Consider the following 19,363-nt stretch of genomic DNA (forward strand, 5'->3'; position numbering starts at 1 on the left):
GCAATTGAGCACCAGTCATGAAATTATGAATTATGAAATCTCGGCTGCACTTAAAATATCCAAACTATACAGAGGGAGAATACATGTATATAACATAAAGGTATGTGGTACAATTGACAGACTGAAATATTTGGTTTACTTCCGATCAAAGGCTGTCTTCAAAATCATTAAAATATTAGCAAGCGCAGCTTCCTTTCTCAACAGTTACAAAATACATTGACATAGGCCAAAGAAACTTTAATTAAATATTAGTCTGAATATGTAGTTATATTTATTATTTATTTTAATTGTATTAATAATTATAAATTAACTATAATACTTATCCCTCCTTTCAGTCACTCATGCCCTGGTTATTTTCTGGACGGACTCTTACAGTGCACTCTACATTATTATTATTATTATTATTTATTAGATTTTTATACCGCCCTTCTCCTGAAGGACTCAGGGCGGTGTACAGCCAAAAATAAAAACAGTAACAAATACAATTAAAATAAACAATTAAAAAACTTATTATAAAATTGGCCAAAATTTAAAACATATTAAAATTTAAAACCCATTAAAATACATCCAAAAAATTTAAAATTTAGAATTTAAAATTTAAGCCAACCCCGCGCGAGTAAATAAATACGTCTTCAGCTCGCGGCGAAAGGTCCGAAGGTCGGGCAATTGGCGCAAGCCAGGGGGAAGTTCGTTACATGGAGTTGCCCTTGAAGAGTATCTGATAGCTGAACTGGTGCAGTTTATGTAGTGGCATAAACAGTTCTAGGTACCCTTGAGATGCTGCAACTAGCACTTCTGCTATTATATGAGCTGCGCCAGTTTGTTTCTGGTTCCAAGGAAGCTCTTGTTATCATCTTTAAAGCCCTTTGTGGCATGGGACCAGGGACCTGAGGAGTTGCCTCATCCCACTTACATTGACTCATCCCCGCTGGTCAAACGGGGGTTCATGTTGAAAATCCCATTGGATAAAGAGTTTCGACTGGTGGGATCAAGGAGGAGGGCCTTCTCTGTTGTTGCTCCTGCCCTTTGGAACACCTTATCTTCAAAGGCAAAGTGAACCCTCATTCATCTGGTTTTCCAGAAGAGTGTTCTGGATCTCGTTTTGCCAATTAGTATGAGGGCCTAAGAGTGTGCAACTCTGGGGATGGCTGGTGACTTGAGAGCACTCCCCCCACCTTGTTGATTTGTTAATTTTCTGAATTTTTTAAACTTTGGTTTTCATTTTTACCCTATACATTTTAACATGTCCTTAATTCTGCTTTTAACAGAGCTTTAAGTCATGTGTTTATATTGTTTCATTATGTTCTGCTCAGAGTCACTTAAATGAGATGGGCAGTATAGAAATTTAATAATATTTAATGCAGTTGTAATGGATGCTGAATGCATCATCATCCCCATGATGAATGTCTTTCTATTCTAAAAGCTCATAGTCTACTTTCCATTTAAAATTATCACTGGTGTTGTCTTTTATTATTTTTCAATATACCTGTAATTTTAAAATATTTTTCACTGATTGGTTACCTGAGGGGATTTCATCTTAGCACAATCTTATTTCATTTGTACCTCAGACTCAAGACTAGTATTTTTCCCCTGCAAAGATGCTGAGTCAAGCATTTTCATCCTGGAATGTAGTGAGAACATTTGTTTCACTACATAGAAAATTGGGCTTTCAGAAGCAATATACTCTGATGCCTTGAATGAAACAAAAGACAAATACATCTGGGATTTCCTTGAAAGTACGATACTTACCCTGGCATAACACCAGGAGGAATGACAAGCATTAGTTTAAGTTGTGCCTCATGGAAAGCTTCAGAGAAGTGAGTGAGCAAGTGAATCAGATCCCTGTAAAACAGATAAAACATTAGCTCTGTGAGTCAAGGAAAAAAAGAAAACATCCACTGATTTTTCAATATCTCAGTTTTAAATCTGCATTTGAGTCAGAAAACATTATTTTCCAAAACTAAATGTTTGGCCTTGCAACATCCTTATTCCTTTACAAGCTGACTCAAAAGAAGACACTAATAAAGGAGAATCCCAAAGGTGCTTTTGCAAAAGGCAACTGGACTTTTTTTTGTTTTTGCTTGAAGATGTTCCGAGGAAGTGAATAACTGTAGAAGTTTCCTGGATGAGAGGCAAAATGTCTTCAAGCAAAAACAAAGAAAATCAAGTTGCCAAAAAAAAAAAATTACCTTTGGGACAATCGGGACTTGGATGATTGAGAATCTCCAGAGACAATAAAGGAGAGTATCTGTAGCTCAGGGTCGAAATGAGTCTTCGTGCTCTCTGAGCTTGCTTGTTTTCTTGCAGACGGTTCATTGCCCAAATCATCATTGCTACTAAGAAGTGCACTTTGTATTCTAGTGGCTTGCCCTGTCAGTGTTGGCTGTGGGGGGTGGGGGGTCTTAGAGATTCTTGGGCTGTTTACTGTTGCCTTGTTTGGCAGTTCCTTGATTGGGATATTGTTTACTTGATTGTTGGCCTGATCTTAATATTGGGAGTTAATCTATGCTCATCTGGGTGATCACTGAGATGAGCATAGGTTAACTCCAAGCTAAACATCAGACCAATAATCAAATAAAAAAAAAAGGTAGGTGTAGGGTTAGCTATTTGAAATTCACATAGTTTTGTAGAATTGTTTCAACATTCTGCATTGCTTGTTTTCTAAACCAATACAGGGGCAAAGATCTAGCCTATACACATATGATCCTATACAGTATTAATAATTATGCATCAATATAAAAGATCTGTTTTAGAAAATGCAAATTGCTTTTTTGGAAAACATACAAATAGAAGGATCTACTGGGCATTTTCCTTGATTAATGGGGAAAAAATGATAGGGTGACAGGTTTTTTTGTTTTTTTTAAGAAAAATAGCCGGGAAGACTTAGATACTGGTTGACTAACTTGTCAAATCACCTCTTTGTACTAGGGGTATTTCATGACCATCAAGGAATTAAAGGATAATGCTGAGATGTCTATGGAGATTCTCAATTATTCAGGTTGTCAATTGCCCATGGGATAATGCTGAGATCTAATTTTAGTTACTTTCATTTGTCACTCAAAAGAAATTACATAAACCAGAACAGGGGTCTCCAACCTTGGTCCCTTTAAGACTTGTGGACTTCAAGTCCCAGAGTCCCTCAGCTAGCTAAGCTGGCTGAGGAACTCTGGGAGTTGAAGTCCACAAGTCTTAAAGGGACCAAGGTTGGAGACCCCTGAACCAGAAATGTGTATTTTCTACCCCAAGCAACTGCCATTGCTTGCCCATGTGAAAGCTGTTTATAGGTTATGTTTCTGGTGCTCTTAAGGTAACTTTACTGTTTTAGGACCATATGTTCCCACTTTACTATTCTTCCCTGAAAGGAGGAGAGTTAAACACACCGTATTGCATTTTTAGAAGAATGAGGTGGGAGCAGGCTATCTAAATGTCAAAACATAGTTAAATATTGATTGTGTACTTTGCCATTGTCAAATGTAACTTCAGAAGTTCCTCTATGCCATATGCCAGACTGAAAATCTATCTTGAAGCAATTAAGCTTTTTCTAAAAAAAAGTTACAGGTTTCTTAGGTGATGATAGTTTTCTGAATACATACTGCTGTCATAACATGCCTTTGGCTCCTCACGAGCTTCACACTGGGTGCTGGAGATTGCTTGGTGGAATTGTTTGTTTTCAATCTTATAAGCCACTCAGAGTCACTTACCTGAGATGGGTGAAATTGAATAATTCACTCAATAAAGTACACTCAAGACACTTCTGTCATCCGATAATTACTTGGTCTTAGCCAATGCACTTAATGCTGCTCATCCTGACAGAAAGTTTACCAATCTATTTGTTGCAAATTCTGAATCTCTTAAGTCAATTACAAACAAAATAGTTACTCTTCTACCACATCACCAGGTATTTTACTGGAGTAATTTAAAAACAAAAAAGTTAAATTAAAATTGTCTTCCTAGGTAATAAAAGTTAAGACCCACATTTTAAGAAACTTTAATACTTCAAGAATGTGTTAATAATGCATGTTGTCTACTCACTGCCTAATGCAGTATCATGGAAGGAAGCAACTTTGATTAATAGGTTAAATTTCCAAGGCTCAGATTGAAGTAATGATGTGTGGTTGAAGGAGAGATGCAAATATCCCTGAAGTGAAAACAGTGCTTTTCTATTCAGCTGTGCAGTGGCACCATCTACTGGCCAAATAAAATTAGTATTTTTTTAAATGCATGGAATCAAACTTATGCCTGTCTCAGCAATGATGGCTTCTTAGTATTCATAGACCTCTTCCATATCATCACAGTTTTCAGTCCACTAAGCTTAAAAAAAACCTTTCAAATTAAGCTGTAATTGTCCCTCAATGAAGCCAACCTTGAAACTTTGAGAACTTCATGAGTCAATCAGTGATTCTCCAGCTGATCAATGAGAACATAAAAAGCATCACTCAATCAGCATCCTGTTCATTTTCAGGTTGTGGTTGTTGTTTTTTAAATATCCTGACATTTTCATGCTACTCAATGAAACCGGGGCCTGTTTTCTGCTCACAATTTACAGGAGTTGTGAACAGAGTGAGGTATTTGTCTGCCAGTTCTGTTGAGAGAGTGAGGTGGTAGAAGTCTTTCCCCATACACAACCACCATCTGGTAAGCTAGTTTGGATTGATAAAATGAATGAGTAGCAATTTCAGTCTTCCAAATCCAAGCAGGTAACTCTGCTTTTAGGAAAATTGACGCTCCCTTTTCAATGTTAAAATACCCTCTAATGAAAAAGCTTCATTCTTTTTCCTTTGCAATAAATGGAAAAATCAAGTTTGTTCCATTTCCCCCCTACCAAAAAAAAATATCTAGTAGCTATTTAATCAATAAGCACTGAAAAAAATCAATTGGTGGAAGAAAACTGCAACAAAATTGCTACTATAATCCTTCAAATAAAAAATGATAAATGACTATAAAAATTAAAAATGAAGTAACAAAAATAAAATGGCTCCAATCTCTTCTGGAATAAGTACTGTGTTTCCCCAAAAATAAGACCCTGTCTTATATATTTTTTTTGAACCCTGAAATAAGCGCTTGGCCTTATTTCCGGGGAGGTCTTACTATTTTGAGGTGCACAGAGCAAGACAGGGCTCCTTTTGCCGTCTTACCTGATTTCCACCTCTGCCTCCCCAACCCTAACCCGAGGAAATGGAGGGGACCGGCTGCGCATGCACTTAAATATTTTTGGAGAGGGCTTATTTTTGGGAAGGGCTTATTTTAGTGTATGTGCTCAAAAGTCCGACTGTGCTTATTGTCTGGGGAAGTCTTATTTTCGGGAAAACAGGGTATTGTGCAATTGTACAGCCAGCCTTTATAGCTATCATCAAGGGAACTCATGCTGCCATTAATTGTATACTTTAAAATAAAGGAATTTTACTTCCTGTGAATTCCAACTCTCTATCACGTATAAAATACAATTTTAAGTATTCCCTTTGGTGTGCTTTCAAGACAATCTTGACTCTTGGTAACAGACTGAACAAATTCCTGCCATTTTCTTGGCAAGGTTTCAGGTATGGTTTGCCATTGCCTCCTTTCTAGGGCTAAGAGATTGATTGGCCAAAGATCACTCAGTTGGCTTTATGCTTAAGGTTGGACTAGAACTCGGAGTCTTCCATTTTCTACCCTTGTGCCTTACCCACTATACCAAATGGCTTTTTAATGTATTCCTAGTACAGGTGTCTAGAAATCAGCAAATAATCATGTTTTAGCTACACAAATAATCAAACCTAATTAAAGTCAAGTAATTTCAGTCTGGCATTCTTAAACACCACATTAAAATCAGATATTGGTACTGAGAAACAAAGCAGCAGCATAGAATTAGTGAGGTTTTCAGCTTAAAAATATGATATTCTAAAGATTAGAGGACCACAAGAACTTTACTGCCACTGTGTGGATAAAGTCTGAACAACCTGTCAAGTTTTGATGAGCAAAAGAAATATCCTGAAGCTTTTGTTGGTATGGAAAATAAGTACATAACTTTCCACTGGTCTTAATTATATCACGAACCCTCATTGCTAGGATTCGGAAGAAACACTGCCAGAGAAATCTGCCAGGCAGCATTCACCAAAGTTACAGAAAGAATATGTTCATTACAGTAAAAACAATGAGGCTTATGATGATCTAAAGTGCTACATTTATTACAGCACATTTACACCTCTAATCAGACAACCTCATCCGATACAAGCACAATTCATAGCCACAACAGCTAACATTCAGACAGTAGTTGCAGGAACAATTAAAGGACTATAAGATAGAAGTTATGATTTTTCTCTTTCAAAAAAAATGCTTTGACCATGACTTTAAAAAGTGAATTCTTTTAACAATTGTGTTATAGGAACAGGTTTTTTTATGAAGCTTGAGGGACCAAGAAGGATACCTTCAAAAGCTATTGCTACATGCAAACCAATGCATCCAGATGTTTTAAGGTTCCTCCTTTCCTTTGGCCAATTCTGAATCTAGTCGTCTTCTTTTCTCCTATAACCACTATACACTGTGAAAATCTAAAACAGATGCTATACTCAGATCCTTATCAAGAAATGTTAATAGAGAGTAAACACACAGCTTTTTCACACCTGCATGGATGCAGGGATCCCTGATGTCTCACCACATCAACATCAATAACACTGCAGCACATAAAAGGTTGAGATCTGGTTTACTCAGAAAGATGCCTCACACATTGACTTAAATTCTTGGGAAAGGATGCTGCCTAGCAGAGATTGATGTATGGTTTTCTAAGCTCTCTAGCAGGCATCCCACAATATAAAAAAATGGAACACAATAATATGTCAAGCCTTGAAAACAGGGGTGAATCTTTGAACATTCTTCTAAATTTGTCATCAATTACATTAAATGGCTATAAGGAAGAGGGGCTTTCTCAGTTATGGTACCCTACTTAGAATGATCTCTTCAGGAAGAGGTATGCCAGGTGCCCACAAAATATTTTGGACACTATGCATTTTACAATCAAACTGGTTCAGTTAAAAAAATGTGGAAAAAATAAGCATGCTATCTACATGTTTGTCTTCAATTGGTAATACTCAACCTTCTTCCAAATAATTTGCACATGGTACTTTCTTAAATACAATTAAAAAAAACCCTAATGCATTGTTCAGCTTCACCAAAATCAGCTATTGAAAGTGTAACAGCTTTTTTAAAAATTCTGCAGATTTAAGAACCTCATTCAGGTAATAAAATATTTACTTGAAATCTGTAATATTTAAGGATCCTTTTGTTCAAGTAATAACAGGAAAACATTACATTTGAAAGCCAGCAAGAGACATGTTGAGACATGGAATTCATGAACAACAACAACCTGCGGATCAATTCTAATCTTGGAGATTTGACAGCAGTAACAACAGTTTCTTTGTTGATAACTGTCATTAAAAGGCAGGAACTTTTGGAGTCAGATTCAACACAAAGAAAACAAGTTCTGCAAGATCTCACCATGGTAGATGACAGGAACTGGGTGTATTTGTTAAAATAATTTAAAAACAACAACCCAAAACCCCACACTATTTGATTTGACACTTCAACTCAGACATCCCTAAATCTGTTCAATTCACAGGAAAGCATCTTGCTTCAAATTATAGGAGTCGCATTACCTCCCTTCTTATAACTTTTTATAGTGTTCCTACAGTGTTGTCCAGATTACCCTAAACTACCAGAGTTGCATACACTAAAGAAATTCCCACACTTAACCATAGCATCAGAAGACTTGTTCTTTAAAGGAAATTCTTGACAATGTTTTCCTTACACTGTGCTTTCAGGCTTTTTAAAACTCTGGTATGATCACAATGATTTCAATTAGATTTGCTTTAAATATGATTTTCATCACAGCCTTTAATAGTTCAAATACTTTTTCCCCCCAAAATGGTATGCAACTTAATAACTGGGCTTACATTTGTTTTTGATTTCCTAGCTGATTCCATATTTCAAGGACAAAACCATCGAAGTTTTCACTCTAAAAGAATGGAAAAATTTGAGTAAGAAAAAAAAATTTCCACACCAACAAATATTATGAAGCCCATTATTTACTGTTAATAAGGTTTTAAGCATCCTGCAAAAAATGTTCAACTTGCTTTGGGATTTTAATGCTTTTGCTACCTGTATTTCAACATCTAGAGATCAATTTTCATTTGTTCAATACTGAATATGATTTTCAAAATAAGTTACCCTGAACAATGTGCCATTCGAATGCAATTTTTTTTACTATTACTATCACTTAAACAATTACATTAGGGTTTGGTTTTTTTTGTTCTAATAGATATAATTTTACCTTGGCTATTTGAATCATAGTATTAGAAAGCTCTTCTATCTCATCCTCACTGCCAAATACGGTTTCAAAATCGTGATAAGACCAGTCTTCAAATAAAATCCGTGGGGCTAAACATAAAAAAGGGACAAAACATAACCATAATTTTTCTCCATAAAATTTTTAGTTTTTATAAGTATGGTGAAACCTGCCTATTTACATTTAATGTATTTGTATATTACTGTTCATCTTGGGGAAGCCCAAGATGACAAGAAATCATATAAACCATGGAAAATAAGACAAAACTGAAAGAACAATAACTATTCAGTAAGTAATTGTAAACAACTAGTACTATCAAAAGTAAAATATACAATTAACATATGCATTGGGGAAAGGGGTTATCTGGTTAATGACAGATAATGAACAAGCAGAAATTACACTGCCTCTGAAACCACTTCATCTCCTAAAAACCCATAGGTAGAACTCAACATAGTTGATTTGGCTTTTACTGGAGCAGATATACTTTCAAATAGCTGGTTAAAAACTATTGTCAGTCTCTTTAATTGAGCCTAGTCTCACTGAGCAACCACTGAGGGACTTACGGACAGGTTATCTGTTTTGTTAGACTTGTATATCACTGTACAGTGCTTTACAGCTCTCTCTGCTTAGCAAATTGTCCCCAACAATCTGGGTCCTCATTTTACCCACCATGGAATGGTGGAAGGCTGAGTCAACCGTGAGCCTGGTGAGATTTGAACTGCCAAATTGCAGTCAGCCGGCAGTCAGCAGAAGTAGCCTGTAGCACTGAATTCTAACCGCTGCGCCACCATGCACTCACCATGGTTATCAAAATGGTTTGGCTCTACAGATGCATTATGAACCAGTTGCTTCAACACCATCTTAAAGTTGAGCCTCATATATAACTTATGTCATTCACCTAGTTGTGAGACTAGATGAATTTAACTTGCATTTTGCAATAATCAAAGATCCATGAGATTCTATGGAATTCGGTATTGGGGATTGAACTGTTAGCTATCATAAATTTTGCTAAACAAGTGATTATAGGAACATAGAATTGTTGTAATAGCTCTTTAATTAACATAGTTTAGTCTACGTATATTACACTTTCTCAGATTTGTTCCAGAAAGATTTATATAATTTTAATGTATAGGTAAGCCTTCAATTCTCAATAAGAAGGATACGAAGGCAGACTGTACTACAGACTAATCTAATTCAACATACTACTTTCTCTAGAGGTCAACCAAAGAGAGTGAAAATATTGAAATATATTGAAAATATAACAGCAATTAAGTTTGGGAGAGAGTATCCATTATACTGCAAGCCTTCTAGAATTTGAATGTGAAAAATTAATTAAAATTTTACCTATTTTGATGTTCTTGGCATTTCTCTTAACTTCTTTCATCCAACCTGTAAAAGATAACATACAAAGATTCATATTGAATGTGGCTTATCACAAAAGAATACCTCAAATGCAATTATGTAAGACTTTTAAAGGACTTTATATGCGTTGGGCTTATAAAAGAAACAGACTAACCTTGCTTCTATGGTCAAATATAACCTTTATAAGCACCACCCAAACTTTTATTGGCTGTGATCAATAAGAATAACCATAGTCATAATTTAACACATCTGTAAGGTACCAGATTAGAAGTGCGTCTGCTAGTAAGATTACATAAATGGAAGGCATTTATAACTTTTCTCCCTATGACCCCCACCCAGTATAAAACAGTACAAATTATTAGGAATAGGGTAATACATAGAAAGATAAAATTCATTTTCTGTACCCCAGTTCTTTTGCTTTCAGCTGGCATATTGCAGCTTCAAAACTATTCAGAGTAAACAGTTATGTATATATAGGTATAATTAAGGCAAGTTATATCTGCAAAACAACATGTTTCAATTAGATACTAATTTTTTCCTTGTGCCTTCAAATCAGCCTTGACTCCTGGCAAGTGTCTGGACAGGTCCATGAAGTTCTTCTGGCAATATTTTTGAAAGTAGTTTGTCACTGTCTTCTTCCTAAGGTTGAGTGACTGGCTCAAAGTCATCCAGTCATCCATCATGCCTTGTAAGACTGGAACTCATAGTCTCCTTGTTTCTAGCCTCATACCTTTAACTACTATATCAAGGTGGCTTTCTACAATACACTGATACAATATATGTTGGGTGAGAACGAGACCCATATATACAGAGTTCGAGCTAGCTACTTTATTTTTTTCTGCCTATAATAGAGGAATCTGGCAGCCTATTCTTTAGAAGAATTACGTAAGGCTCCAAGGAATTTGGGCAGGGGTGTCTGTCCTAGCCAGATAGATAGATAGATAGATAGATAGATAGATAGATAGATAGATAGATAGATAGATAGATAGATAGATAGATAGATAGATAGCGCTATAGTAGATGGTAAGTAGGTAGATAGATACCATGTTTCTCCGAAAATAAGACCCTGTCTTATATTTTTTTTGAACCCTGAAATAAGTGCTTGGCCTTACTGAAACAGGGGAGAGAGAGAGAGAGAGAGATAATGCCAAAAAGTAAGTGTTAACTCTTAGCAACCAAACAGAATGACCATCATCACTGGTCAACTCCATCGTTTTTGGTTGTTTGTCCTCTTTTCTCCTTCTTTATTGACTTCTGCAGAAAGTTAGTCTTCAAATGTATCCAAAATAGGATAATTAGAGCCTGGTCATTTGTGCCTCAAACAAGAAGTTTGGATTGATTTATTCTATGATCCATTTGTTTCTTTTCCTGAGTAGCCATTGTATTCTCAACAGTCTTTTTCAACACATATTAGTAGAAACATATGAGGCTTCTTCAAAGTCTAATTTTCACGGCCATTACAACTTGCAACTTCCTGCTGGCTTGCCCACTGACTTTGTAGGAAGCCGATAGGGAGGGTTGTAAATTGTAATTATGTGATCATAGGATACTGTGACAGACAGAACTTCAAGGACCACTTGTTTAGCACGGTTGCAAGTATGAATGATCACTGAACGTGTGTGCATTAATTTTTTTGAGAAATTGCATGGGCATCCATTTTGTTGTTAAAAGATGTTGTGTAGATTTTGTTTCCTTTTTTGATGTTTGGATTACTGCAGTGCGTTCATAATCATTTGAATAATGTTCATATACAGCTCCTCTTGTGGCAGGTTGGGTTATGTTGGTAACAGAGCACTTTGTTTATGTGGGTTGTTTTTTGATAGATTTGCATTTCTAATTCACTGTAATTTCTCCTGCTGATGAGATTATCCAAGAAAGGAAAGGTACTGTTATTCTTCTTGTGTGAATTTTATTTCTTTGAACATTTTTGTTCTCTAGTTATTCCTTTTTTATTATGATAAAGGCATTGCCTACATAGCGTATCCATACATTTGGTTGTATATGTGGGAGTGCTATAATTTATAAATGATGCATTATGGTTTCTCCTATGAGTCCTAAAAGTGGTGATCCCATGGTGCTTTTCTGATTTATTGGTATTCAAACTGAAAGCAGGTAGGGAGGCAGAGATTGATGAGATTTCAATCTTAGTGCATTTTGCTCGGTCAGATGTGTTGTTTAATACTGCTGCCATGGTTTCTTTTTCTAGTTCTAGATCTATGGATATGAAGAATGCTGTGAAATTGACTTAACTTCATATTCTATTTTAAGGTCTTTGATTTTTATGGAGGCATTATAATAGAGAGTTGATTTGGTCACCTCTGTGAGAGGTCCAAACTTTTTTGCAAGTTTTTGATTTTTTTTTTTGTCTTGTAGGTTTTTTGTGTAAATTCTTGATTTTTATTACGAGAGCTTAGTCCATTTACATTTTCAGCTATCAGTTTTCAATTTCAAATTTCAAATCTTTGTTGTCAGTGCACAACATACGTACAATGAGATTGAGCACCCTCAGTGCACACAGCCCATCACAATACAATTCACAGACAGAAGACAGAAAAACCCTAACCCAATAAATCATATTAACAACCCCCCCATCCTACTGTACCAGTGTGAACATGTTACACGTTGTGTCGGCCTTGCAAGTCTATCATACTACGTAGTTATGATGTTATTTTGTATTTATGGGTCTGACAGCCCACGGATAAAAACTGTTCTTCAGCCTGTTTGTGCGGCTCGCTATGCTTCTATATCTCCTTCCTGATGGTAGGAGGATAAAGAAGAGGTGACCAGGGTGTGAGTCATCCCTGAGGATTTTCCTCACTCTTCTAAGGCAGCGAGCTCTAACAATTTCATCTAATAAAACATTGTGCTGTGCTCACCACCCTCTGTAATGTTTTTCTATCTGCAGCATGCCATACCATGATGCAATAAGTGAGAACACTTTCTATTGTGGACCAGTAAAAGAAGGTCACCAGTTGTTGTTGTTCCATCCTGTTTTTACCCAAGACCCTAAGGAAATGGAGTCTTCCTGGCCACCTGAGTGGCCACATATGCATACCGTAGTTTCATGATGCTTCTTCCTTCAATTTCATGCTCTTCCAATTCAGCCTCCCTCATTATATATTCAGGACACTGTAAGTTGAGTAAGTGAGTATCAACCCTGAAGTGAACCTGGCTGAAGCCATCTTGGAGGCTTCAGGGTTGCCACACAACAGTGAGAGGGGCGAAATAGCTAGATGGGATTTTGTAACCAAAACAAAGTTTTCCTGTGGGAACCAAGGACATTCTCACGGGTGGCTGGACAGAAGAGGAGCAAGTCATCAAGCAAACGGCTAGCACCTGGATTGGACAGTGTGACCAGTGATTTGGGGGGGAAAGGGAAACTCTTACTTTTAATCAGGTAAAAGCCGCAGGAAATTTCAGAGTCGGCTTTCACCAGTTGTGCCAATATGAGGTATCCAATAAACTGTTCTTTGAGGAACCTGCCTGCCTTGGAGTTCTGTTTTCTTTGGGTGCATTATTTGGAACGCTGATAGTGAGAGAATATATCTTGTTTCACTGTACCCATACTAGCAATGGTTGCACCCTAAGAGGTCAGTGTAAAAACAGTACTGCAGGTTTTGGAAGAATGTGAACAAGCAACAAAAATTATATAAAATGCTTTGAAAATGAATGGGAGTAACAAAATACACCGTATCAGAAGCGAGGAAATTTGGGAAAGCATCCCAAATTGGCTAAATGAAACCATTCAACTGAATGTTAAATTTCAGGGCAAAACAAAATGGATAAATGGCAGTAAGGCAGAATTAATGGGTCTACTTAAGCATCTCACATGTACAATATAATGGGGTAAGACTTAATCGGCTACCACCCTGAGCAAAAGCACTCTCAATAGGGAATCAAAATACATAGCAATATTCATTATAGATGCCAATTCTATTTGTGTCTTGAACACAGGGTCAAAACCTCCACAGTTTGAAAACACAGGCACACATCAGCTTCTCTCTTTAAGTACCTGATAAATGAGAATGTGGCTAGAAAGTTGACATAGATGTGCCAGTCTCTCTTTTTTAGATGACTTTGGTATGGATTTTATAAAGTTCTTAGTTGAAGTAATAATGTGGGGCATTACATGGATTAAATGTATTTTGTATTGCATAGAACATACCTTGTTATTATAAATTGGCTACATTTCCTTCCTAGCAGCCATGAGAAAGGCATATTTCTACCCAACCCAGCATGTTTTCACAATGCAAGGTTAACACTGGAAACCCTGGCAGAAGCAGCATTAGATAAGAGATCTCAGGTAGAAAATAGAAAGCACAGACCTTGGTCAACATCATGGAGCCCTGTGACCTGGAACTTCTCCTTTCCTCTTCTCTTCACCTGCAGCCAGACTGGCGAAATTGTTGTAAATTTGTTTCCAAATGTTTTAGCAATATCATAGCCATGGCTATTCCACTATAAAAAAAGAAAAGGAACATACTATGGAAAAAAGATTTGCTACATTATTTACTATCTTTAAATATAAATTATAGCCCTAATGGGAACCTATGGCACGCTTGCCCGTTCCTCTTCCGTTCTTCTTCCAGGTTCTCTTCCGTTCCTCTTCTGTGTTTCTGGTGTGCATGGCTGGCTTTTTTGTATGCAGCAGTGCCGGAAGCTAGAAGAGCTGATCTTTCATTTTCCTGAGTGAACATGCCCACCGGCGAGCCTATTGTCACGTGTGCATGCGCGCCAGAAACCCAGAAGATAGCTGACTGAAACCAGAAGTTCAGTAGCTAAAACCAGAAATTCATTTTCGGAGGCGCGCATGTGCCCTGGGCAGCTCCTCTTTCAGGTTGCAACACACGCGTGCGTGTGCTCCCTTTTCGACACTCAGTGCCGAAAAGGTTCGCCATTGCTGAATTATACCAAAAGAATTAGATTAAGATCCTCAATTCTAGTTTAAGTTTTATTTCTTGATTTGCAAAAAGAAGGGTACCCCTTCACAAAGGAAACCTGTATTTTTACCCTGTTTAATTAATTAATATTCCATTATTTTTTCTACCAATAAGTCAAGGTGGCAAAGATATCCAAGACATTTTCCTCCTCCCATTTTTCCCCACAACAACAACTCTGTGAGGTGGGCTGGGCTGAAAGAGAGTGAGTCACCCAGCTGTTGCACCTCAACTTCACTCCATACTTACAGGTGTAATGTAGCCCAAAGTTTCTCCCTTGAAGGAGTGTTCACGTCCTTTTGTAGCGCAATAGCTTTTGTGTTCGAGGACAATATCCTTTGCTGTTAGATCAGTAACTACTAGACCACGTTCCTGTACTGTTCGATTCGAATGACGAGTCTGTCAAAACAAAGTTATTGCAGAATTAATTTAAAGAGTTTGCTAGCACACAATTCAAGGAAAGCTAGTAGTTTTAGGGTCCTTCAAAATTACAGGACCAAAACGTAATAGTGAAGTAGTGCGCTTAGAAATATAAAATGGGGAAAAACACAGGGAAAGTACTTCACACCCTACTTAGAAGCCCAAGTTGGTTGCTACTGGAAACAGGTGGGATTAGCTGCTATGTTAATAATCATAACCAAGAAAAGGGAACGTGTATACATTCTCCGGAAATGAAAGAAAAGTATTGATGACCAAATATATGACCACATTTAAATTCAGCATATCCTTGGCAACACTAGACCACATCCCAATTACACAGAGGAAGAGAGATCCAGCGTAGGGTGGATAGTGATTTAGTTGACTCTCCCGTTTCTCATGGTCCCTGCAGTAATGCTGCCCTGGATAGATCATAACTATCTGAAAGTACAAGGAAGAGTAGTGAAGATCTCTCTTTCCTCCCTCAGCTATCTCTTTCTACCAATTTGAACTTTCCCAGTATAAACAATGGATCTAACGTTATCTACTAAAAATCCTTTGATCATTATTTACAATAATTGACCATTATTCTGAGGACTTACTAAACAATCATAAGGCATGCACAAATATGGCTTTATAGTTTTTGACAGTCGGTTTGCTCTCCAGGCTTGTTTCAGTTTGGTTTCTGAACGTTTCATTACCAGACTAGGTAACATCATCACAAGACATTTTATAAGCTAAGGTGAATAGGAGAAGAAAATTCTCCTGATGATGTTACCTAGTCTGGTAACAAAACGTTCAGAAACTAAATTGAAACAAGCTTGGAGAGCAAACCACTGCCAAAATCTAAAACCCAAGCTACAAGTATTTTCTATGTCTTTAAAGTTCCCATTTTGAAAAAAAAACACATCAGATGCTTTGATGATTGTATAACTACAAGTAAAACTAATATTTGGCACCATGTCAGAAAATCTGAGGTCTCTTATATTTATTTATTTATTGTTTATATTTATATAAAAATATATAAATATTTTTAAATTTATATAATATAAATTTATATATTTATATAAAATTTATATAAAAGCAAATTTCAAATACAAAGTTGTATGTAGCACATCTATTCCTAAATAATTATATTTGGTGAAAATTTGCTCATATTGCTGCAGGACCACACAACTGGAAGCTGAAAGTGGTAGTGATTGCTGCCTCATAAAGAGAATTCAGTCTGTAGCACTATTGGTTTTTATTATTATTATTATTATCGTTGTTGTTGTTATTATTAATATTGATTCACATAACTCTGCTCAAGTCTGGTTTATCTGATATGATGAAATGGTGAAACTGAGAAGAAATATTTGTAGTAGCTTAGTTAGGGTTAGAATAAAAGTAGGAAAAGCTCAAAGAACGGAAAAACAGTAGATAGAAAAATCCGATTTTTGTTTACTTTCTGGGTTTAGATGATACCAGACAACCTGTGCCCCATTGGTTCATTATTGCAGAGATATATCCTTACCTAAACAGAAAAACAGAATGACCCCAGGTGGATTGCTATTGTTTGGTTTTAAAATTAAAGAAGAAAACATCATTTTATTAAAGAAGCAAGAAAATGGCAAAACAAATGTGGATGCTTTACCAAATAATGCTTTTGATAACATTTGTGATTGATCTGTCATTCCTTAATAATATTCTATAATGTTTTCACTTTTTTCCGCAGCTTAAAGTGAAATACAGTGGACTATGTTGGAATACAGGGGATGCAGTGGCTCAGTGGCTAAGATGCTGAGCTTGTCGATCAGAAAGGTCGGCAGTTTGGTGGTTTAAATCCCTAGCGCCGCATAACAGAGTGAGTTTCCGTTACTTGCCCCAGCTTCTGCCAACCTAGCAGTTCGAAAGCATGTAAAAATGCAAGTAGATAAATAGGGACCACCTTGGGGGGAAGGTAACAGCGTTCCGTGTGCCTTTGGTGTTTAGTCATGCCAACCATATGACCACGGGATTGTCATCAGACACTGCTAGCTTTTCGGTTTAGAAACAGAGATGAGCACCGCCCCGTAGAGTCGGGAACGACTAGCACGGATTTGCAAAGGGAACCTTTACTTTTACCTTACGCTGGAATACAAATTTCTCCAGATAAATCAGCACATTCTCCATGGTTTGCCCTTGCACTTTATGAATAATGAGAGCAAAGCATGACTTTATTGGGAACTGTGTATGCTGAAGAGGGACGTCTTCACCTTCTGATAAATTGAGCATATTCTTGGAATCATGACACCATTTTTGAACGTACCAATGTTTATCTCTGCTAGAATGAGATTCTTGTGGAATTCTTCCATGATCATCCATGTTCCATTGCAAAGTCTTGGAAGATCAAAGTTCCTTATTAAAATTATGGGAGATCTTCCCTTCAATCCTGGTTTAAGTGGTGTCAATCTACAGAATTCAACTGACTTAAGTAATTCTGTTGGAAAGGAAGAAGAGTTAGCTCCTTCACTGATAGCAGTGAAGGAACAACGTTCTTTCACCATTCCAGGGAAGTGTTGAATGCACGTGACATTGTTTTTTCTCATCATTTCATTGAGGGGAACCAAAATAGAGTTCTTTGAGAAAAGTTCTGCAGAATTGTCAAATGTTGGATAGATGTATATATATTTTCCATAGTTCTTGCTGGAGAACCACATCTTCAAGTAATTTTATCTCATCATTTTGATTTTTCTGAATTTTGTGTTCTACAGCATCCAATAAGAACTTAGAATATCTTCTTTCTCATTCAATCTCATGCTTCTCTTCAATTGAGACTTGACAAAGTTTTCCATAAGCGTGTTTTTTAATGCATGATTCTCCACATGAGCATCATTTCCTCTTTTCACAACTGCTGGAAGCTGACAGAAATCACCACAACAAATGGTTAAAATTCCCACAAAGGCCTCATTCTTGCCACACACATTGTCAAGTGTCAGGTCTATGGTTTCAAAACCTTCCTTTCCAATCATGAAACTGTCATCTAGACAATAAGCCTTGTATGTCAAAGCAAATTTACAATATTGCAGGTTTCTTCAATGTTACAGGGAGCATTTTCATTCACTTTGAGAATTATCTTGAATGTATTGTCCTACCACCATGCATTAATGTTGCCGCAATTCCAGATGATACTATAGCAATAGCAATTCCTCATCTCCCTTTATTTTAGCAAGGATCAAGTTGTTAACTAATATATTTCCTATTCCTTGTGTATCAATGAAAATAAGATTGCTTTGCAAGCACATGGTCATATACATATTTGTTCATTATTTAATATTTAATTGTTCATTGTGAAGTATAATTTTTTGTCCCTGTTGTATTGCTGTTTTTGCTGTTTGTCCCTGTTGTATTGCAATTCATGCAGTAATTCCTGATGTCCATTATTCTGATTGTACCATACCACTTGTTGATTTTAGCAAGTTATATTCTTCAAATGTTTTTCTGAATTTCTCAAAGGTTTGGGTTTTTGTTTTTTTGTTTTTTTAAATTACAGAAAAGCTTGTTTCTGAAGACTTTTATTTATCATGATATTAGGATCAGGTCTTCTCTCAATTTAGAGGAAATCTTAAGACATTCAAGGCATTCTTGAACTGGTTCCTCAGTTGCGGACTGTTAATATGACAATTTTGACAAGAAGTGGTCAAAATTGGCAATGCTATATCAAATCCTGTTCCTGTCAAAAGTGGCGTTCCCCAAGGCAGCGTTCTTGGACCAACACTCTTCATATTATACATTAATGATCTCTGTGACCAAATAACAAATAATTGTGTCCTCTTTGCTGACGATGTCAAACTATTTAACACCACCAATAATACAGCTACCCTTCAAAAAGACCTTGACTTTGTATCTGAGTGGTCTAAAACTTGGCAACTCCAAATCTCTACCAGCAAATTTTCAGTCTTACATATCGTAAAAAAGAACCCAAACACTAAGTACAAGCTTGATGGACATTACCTTACAGATGACACAACACCCTGTTAAAGACCTTGGAGTTTTCATATCAAATGATCTAAGTGCCAAAGCCCACTGCAACTACATTGCAAAAAAAGCTTTAAGAGTTGTAAACCTAATCTTGCGTAGCTTCTTCTCCAAAAACACTACTCTACTAACCAGAGTATATAAAACATTTGCTAATTCTTGAATACAGCTCGACTGTCTGGAACCCATACCACATTTCTGACATCAATACAATTGAACGTGTCCAGAAATATTTTACAAGAAGAGTTCTCCACTCCTCTGAATAAACAAAATACCTTATGCCACCAGACTTGAAATCCTGGGTTTAGAAAATTTAGAACTAGGCCGTCTTTGA

At 36.6% G+C, this 19,363-nt stretch overlaps 1 protein-coding gene across 7 annotated transcripts in view; it reads right to left on the bottom strand.

Moving 5' to 3' along the window:
* The window catches only part of CHID1 (chitinase domain containing 1), a 127,689-nt gene that overhangs the window by 89,703 nt on the left and 18,623 nt on the right, over window positions 1–19,363 (bottom strand). For 6 of the 7 annotated variants that reach the window (XR_009152111.1, XR_009152110.1, XM_058157542.1 and 3 more), the window contains exons 3-8: window positions 14,866–15,015; window positions 14,005–14,137; window positions 9,662–9,706; window positions 8,303–8,409; window positions 7,926–7,987; window positions 1,750–1,842 (exon numbers count right to left, since the gene is read on the bottom strand). Coding sequence is in view for 5 of the 7 variants with exons in the window: in XM_058157542.1 (XP_058013525.1) it covers window positions 1,750–1,842; window positions 7,926–7,987; window positions 8,303–8,409; window positions 9,662–9,706; window positions 14,005–14,137; window positions 14,866–15,015 (590 nt within the window). In the remaining 2 variants the exon portion in view is untranslated. The remainder of the gene's footprint in view (window positions 1–1,749; window positions 1,843–7,925; window positions 7,988–8,302; window positions 8,410–9,661; window positions 9,707–14,004; window positions 14,138–14,865; window positions 15,016–19,363) is intronic. The other variant, XM_058157568.1, reaches the window with a different exon arrangement.

This window comes from Ahaetulla prasina, chromosome 1 (assembly GCF_028640845.1).
Source record: "Ahaetulla prasina isolate Xishuangbanna chromosome 1, ASM2864084v1, whole genome shotgun sequence".
Classification (NCBI taxonomy): domain Eukaryota; kingdom Metazoa; phylum Chordata; class Lepidosauria; order Squamata; family Colubridae; genus Ahaetulla; species Ahaetulla prasina.